The following is a 6,194-nucleotide window of genomic DNA, read 5'->3' as shown; positions in this document are numbered from 1 at the left end:
TAATAATAATAATAATAATAATAATAATAATAATAATAATAATAATAGCAATGCACGTACCACCAATACTATTGGATCATTAACATCGCCTAATAGCACAGAAATTTCCGCTAACAATGCTGAATCGAATGCAACAGTCATTGTTTCTTCAGGCGTCAATCATAATTCGCAAAATTCTATAGTCACTACGTCGCATGCACCTACGCCCATAGCCTCTCTATCGACAACAACAACTGCATCTGCAATGGTAACTGAGACTTTAGGTGGTGCTATCGGTGCACCACCTGTGGTTGCCTGAGTAGGGGTTATACGTTATTGTCCCAAACAACAACCGCCACCGCTACTTCCTACTGTAACGCCTTTAACAAATTTATAGCACTTGTAAACCACCTTTAATTAAGTATTTTAATGAAAATACTATTGGCTTAATTATAGGCATATATATATATATATATATATATATATATTTTAAGAATATGCGAAAAGTACAGGAATTGTTAATATGAGAAACTTTTTTAATATTTATTGTTTCGTCCTGCAATCCGTATACAATCCATATATATATCATCACAAACGAATTAATTTTTTCACAAATCAAATTTAATTAATGTCCGATACGTTTTTAGCATAAATCAGATCTCAGTATTTCTTCTTCTTTTTTTTTTTTCTTTCTCTTTCAATCAATTGCTTTGCTTCTCTTCTAAAAAATTGCCGAATAACAATTGGTTTGATTTTGATCTTAGAAACGTTACCACCAAAAAAAAAAAAAAAAAAACAAAAAACAAAAACAAAAAAATAGTCCGAAGTTCACAAGAAAAAACGTTGCTTTCTTTAAACAACTACAGCGGCAGCAGCTATATATGATAAGTTTATTTAAAAGTCTCTAAATCACAGGGAAAAATTCACACAGAATGGTCTCATCATTAGACGAAGTGGTGTCACGACCGCATTCAATCCATTCATTGAATTCACATTTGAAATCTTCTGATGGTGCTTTGTTAGCCCTTTGAATGTTGTTAGCCCTAATAATGTAATAATGTATAATATACACTTATATTATACTATACGAATATATACATACACATTAGAGGGCAGAAGAAAGATATGTTCACTCTAAAGGCTAACACAACATCATCATATGAAATTTTCAAGTGTTAATACTGTTAATACTGTTGAAACTGAATGCTGAAAATTACATAAAAAAAACATCATATTGCTATTATATAAAATTTTCAGAATCGAATCCTCCGTTCATATGTTTACACATTTTCTAAATATAATTTAATAATTATTCCTTCAAATTACATTTTCTCTTAGTTTTTTGCTCGCAGACTCAAATTTCGAAAGGTTACAGAATCAGGTTCTTATCAGGTACCTGTGTCTAAGATAAATCGCGCCATACGTTACGATCACAAGCATTCTATTCATTCTATGTAGGCATCTGCTGCTGCTTCCATAGGCAATTGGATTAACGTTATCATTACTGGCACTGGCCATATTGTTCATTTTACTTTCGTTTTCGATAACTAAGCCAAAAGTCTTTGATTCCAATAATTTCAATTATTTTAAGTCTTTCTTACATATGAAATTCTCAGGACATCTACGTCATCGTTCTGCACGTACAAATTGCATTAAATGTGCGTTGCTTGCCTTTTTATTCGTTCCTTTTTTTTTTATTCCGACTTTGTATGTTGCACTGTGAACATCCAGATCCAAAAATGTGAAATTTCGCCCGATTGTTTCTACGATGATGATTTTCCGCTCATTTAGAAAAGCAAAGCTAATTAGCATCCAAAAAAAAAAAAAGAATCCATAGAAATCTGTGGTAACAGCGTCTAATATAATACAAGCATATTACTGAAGATGGCTGAGAAGTTGCAATTACAGAAGTAAACAGTGAAAAGAAATATTTATTCACATCCGTCTTGAAACTAATCCCTAATATTTATTAACTCAATACGTTGGAACGGGAACATGTTGCGTTAAATGCAGGCACGCCGAGTAACATTACAAAATAAAATTGTATCACCTTTTAGGTAAAAACTCTTATTCAGCGATGAATATTGATTGACTTCCTCTTTTCGATGCTATGCCATCGTTCGAGTTCGCGGAAAATGAAATGCGTGGAAGTGATGAAGGCCGAAGAATTTGGTGGCAATGCGCGCCCGACGAATCTTTCAATTTCAAAAATTTTGCACTTTAGGTATTCCATGGAGAACATAACAAAACGGTAAAAAGAAATTGTGTGTAATCCACCCTTAATTAACATTGAAGAGATGAAAACAGATAAAGTTTCGATGATAACTAACTGTCTCGGTTGTCTCTTAACTTGTAGCTAAGCTTGTAAAAGTTGTACGACGTCCGACGTAACAATGCTGCGTTGATATGCGAAGCTGAGCTAATATATTAGAGAAGGGATTAATGGTAGAGTGAGTGTGGAATGCCATCATCAGAAGTATTTCAAAATTTGTATATCAGTTTTCATGGATATTAAAGGTTCGGGTACTCGAATGGGTAGATCAGCAAAACCTGAAGAATGACAAAAAAATTGGAATGTATGTGTTGCGATTGTGAGAAAATTCTTCGAAATCATATATACCCACACCATTACCATAATGTTATGCTATATACTCCAATGACAGTGTCAAAGTCAAGTGTTATGAGTGTGGACACGGAGCCCATATTCTGTACCCTATTCTGTACCTTCTATACTGCACATAAAACCCTTTTATCCTATATACTCTTCTATACCCTACGTACAAAGTGCTCCTCGTCCAAACCAATAACACTGTCTTCATTATCGTTATTAGAGTATAGATAGCATAGCGCTACGATTATTGTGTATATGATCTCGAAGAACATCCGTATTTATACTGATGTAATCATATCAATAACTCAACCAAATAGCATTAGTGTTGTCATAAGGAGGCTTTAGAAGGCTCTAGGTACGACATTTTGTTGCATGTCTTTCCTTTCTGTGATCCCGTTATCAGCATAGCATTATGGTCGTTGGTAAGATATATGATCTCGCAATCATGCAAACGATTACGCCATATATATAGATTTGAATTCTTTAGCATATATGGATGTAATTACCGATCTATCCATTATTATTAATAGGCGTATTATATAATTTCCAGCTGCCGTAGAATTCAGACTATGTGTACCGAAGCGGCCCGATTATGACGAGGCTCTTTCAAAGCGTGCAATATGCACTTGTGGTTTGGATGCATTCGATGAAGCATGCATTTGACTAAATTTCCCGCTAGTTTTTGTATAGCCGATGACTTGTCCTCATTTCCGTTAGTTATCCGTTAGTTAGTGTTTCTCTAGCGTTTCTATTAAGTTTCAAATTAATATTCGTTTTTGTTTTTTCGGCATCGTGATCATGATTGGGGTGGAATTTGATTTGTGCGACCTATTACAACAACCCAACATACAATCAAACTTTTGGCGACAATGAGCGTTCAAATTAGATCGACTAGTGCCTGAAATGTCGATTTGTCGAATTGTTTTTGAACCTAACTAACAAACAAATTGTACTTTATAAGAAATTAAGAATTTTCTGCTTTTTTTGTTCGAGGTGAAGCAGGTTTTAAATCATGTTTGTCCGCTTGACGTTTGACGTTATACTACAAAAGATGGTTATGTTGTCTATCACTGTTACGCAATGGGCCAACTTTCGTTTATTGTTGACATCGTCAACAACTACGTAGAATAATTTTTTTTTTTTTTGAATACATTTATGCCGCATAATGTATTAAATATTCTCGCTTATGTATATCGCAGACGCATTCTTCGAAGCATAACTGCAATCCTTTGCCAATTTGTAAATTACTTGAGCGATTATCTATTTTAAGGTTAAAAATAGAAAAAACAAACTTTTAAGGCACAAGTCATTATTATATTTTTACTGAATTTTTTCTTCGCTAAAGTGATGTGACCTTTATCTCCAATTACAAAATTCTAGACGCGTTAGACGTGCGCGTTTCATTTCACACTGATTTAGTTATTTGCATTTTTCAGCTGCTCCCATCAATCATCAATACGATGAATTTGTGCAATGTCTGTCCTTATCACTATTCTCCAGATCATTTCTCTAAAAGTTTTCGGCATTTTGCGTAACTGTCGTTTTATTTTATAATAGTTTAAGTCTTTCATTTAAAATTGCAAAACTATTTAAAAGTATTTCCCTTGGTAAAAGAAAAAAAAAAAAAAACAAATTGGCGGACCTTCAAAAAATTGTTAGAAAATTGCGTTTATGACAACTCTCTACATCAGCGCCACCATATTACAGGAAAAAATAATTGGTGACGCGTTACACTCACGTACATAGCTATGGAATACAATATATTTAATTATTATACACAATTATGCAATACGAATAAGTTGGATTTAATATATATGACGGTCCGAATGTAACGAAGCGCACAAACGCCTGCCTTTCACAGTCGCAGCTTTCTTGTATACCGTGGCATTTATTTGATATATATATTCTTACGTTTTCACTCGCATACTTTCATTTCAATTACTTTTAGATCCACTAGTGGCGACGTTGTTCAATTATTAGGGCAGGGCGGGCGGTGGTAACTTTCTTGGCTTTATTTTAAAGTGGTTTAAAATTCTTAGCCAAAAAATTACGAACATAGAAAGGGAGAGAGAGAGAGAGAGAGAGAGGGAGAGAGAGAGAGAGAGAGAGTAATGAACACAAAGGTGGTTAATAGGATGTGTGGTCTCTCTTTTATTCTTTTTTTTTTCTTTTCTTTTTTTTGATAACACTTATTTTTGTTCTATATTTATGATTTTCTTTGTCTTTTTTTTCTTTTTTTTTTTTTTCTAAAGATCTTAACTACAAGAAAAACCTATGTATTTAGTAAATTATAAAAATATTAATTAAAAGAGAAATTAAAAGCCAACAAACAAATACTTATATTAAGATTAAATGATAATTTAAGTGAAATTATTGAGGAAAAAAGAAAATGGAAAAAAAAAAAAATTGAAAATATATTAGCTGTTAATAAATAACCCATAAAAGCACCTTAAAAAAAAAAAAAAAATTTAACTGCTAATGAAAACAAAAAAAAATGGTGAAAAACGAAATTAATTTTATAACATTTAAGTAAGAGTTTAATAATAACAAATAATTTTTAAAACATTATTATCATTTAAAAAGGCTTTAAAAATAACGAAACGCTGTAGAGAATGTTGCTTACACAAAACTCTTATTCTCTCTGACAATCCTTTGAACACACACACATACACACACATACACACACACACACACACGCACACACATACATACATACATACACATATACATATATACATACATACATACACATACATACACACGTATACACGCGTATATACACACAAATAGGAAGATATAAAAACGATAAACTGTAGATCAGGCACACACTATGATTGTAAAGTTCTTATATAAAGAAAAAATTCATATATTTTTATTATTGTGTCTATAATGTTAAAATCAAAAACCAATCATGTGTTTTTCTTTAGAGTTAAACAAATTTGTCTATAATGTTAAAATAAAATAAAAAACCAATCATGTTTTATTTTCTTTAGAATTAAGTAAATTTGTGGTGGAAATAAATTTAAAAAAAGAAAAAATAAATAAATATTGTTTCATTGCAAACGAGAAAAGAAATAAATAAAAGAATGCATAAGAAAAACACTGTAGTTATATAGCAACGAAAATATATACATATATATATATATATATATATATATATATATATATATATTCACACACAACTTAATCCTAATCGGTGTATTTATAACAATTAATTTATAAAATACTTACAACACATTTATCTAAAATATAAAAATAATGATGAAAAAAAAAAAAGCCTAAAACCCCTAGTAATTCTCTTTTCTTATCCCACACATTTTAAAAATAAAAAAAAATTTCCATAAGTTATTATTTTCCTTTTTTTTATTCTTAAATTATTAATAAAATTTGCGCGTAATTAAAAAGAAAATTTTTTTTTTTTTTTTAATTACTTAAATTATATAAACAAATGTATTTTTTTTTTTTTTTTTTTTTTTTAAATAAACTTTTATAAGCCATCTACAATTTATAAATTCTGCTCTTATCATTGTTAATATCGATTTTATTTTAAGAGTATATATATATTAATATTGCTTAGTATATATCTATTCATAATTATTATTAT

At 30.6% G+C, this 6,194-nt stretch overlaps 1 protein-coding gene across 1 annotated transcript in view; it reads left to right on the top strand.

Moving 5' to 3' along the window:
* Positions 1-5,085, top strand: part of LOC119644761 (supporter of activation of yellow protein) — a 28,460-nt gene extending 23,375 nt beyond the window's left edge. Inside the window, exon 12 of the mRNA XM_038044484.1 lies at positions 37-5,085. Coding sequence (XP_037900412.1) covers positions 37-298 — 262 coding nt within the window. The 3' untranslated portion in view covers positions 299-5,085. The remainder of the gene's footprint in view (positions 1-36) is intronic.
* The last annotated feature ends 1,109 nt before the right edge of the window (positions 5,086-6,194 follow it).

The sequence above is a fragment of the Glossina fuscipes genome, unplaced genomic scaffold, assembly GCF_014805625.2.
Source record: "Glossina fuscipes isolate IAEA_lab_2018 unplaced genomic scaffold, Yale_Gfus_2 0, whole genome shotgun sequence".
NCBI classification, from domain to species: Eukaryota; Metazoa; Arthropoda; class Insecta; order Diptera; family Glossinidae; genus Glossina; species Glossina fuscipes.
This window is presented reverse-complemented; position numbering and strand designations above follow the sequence as displayed.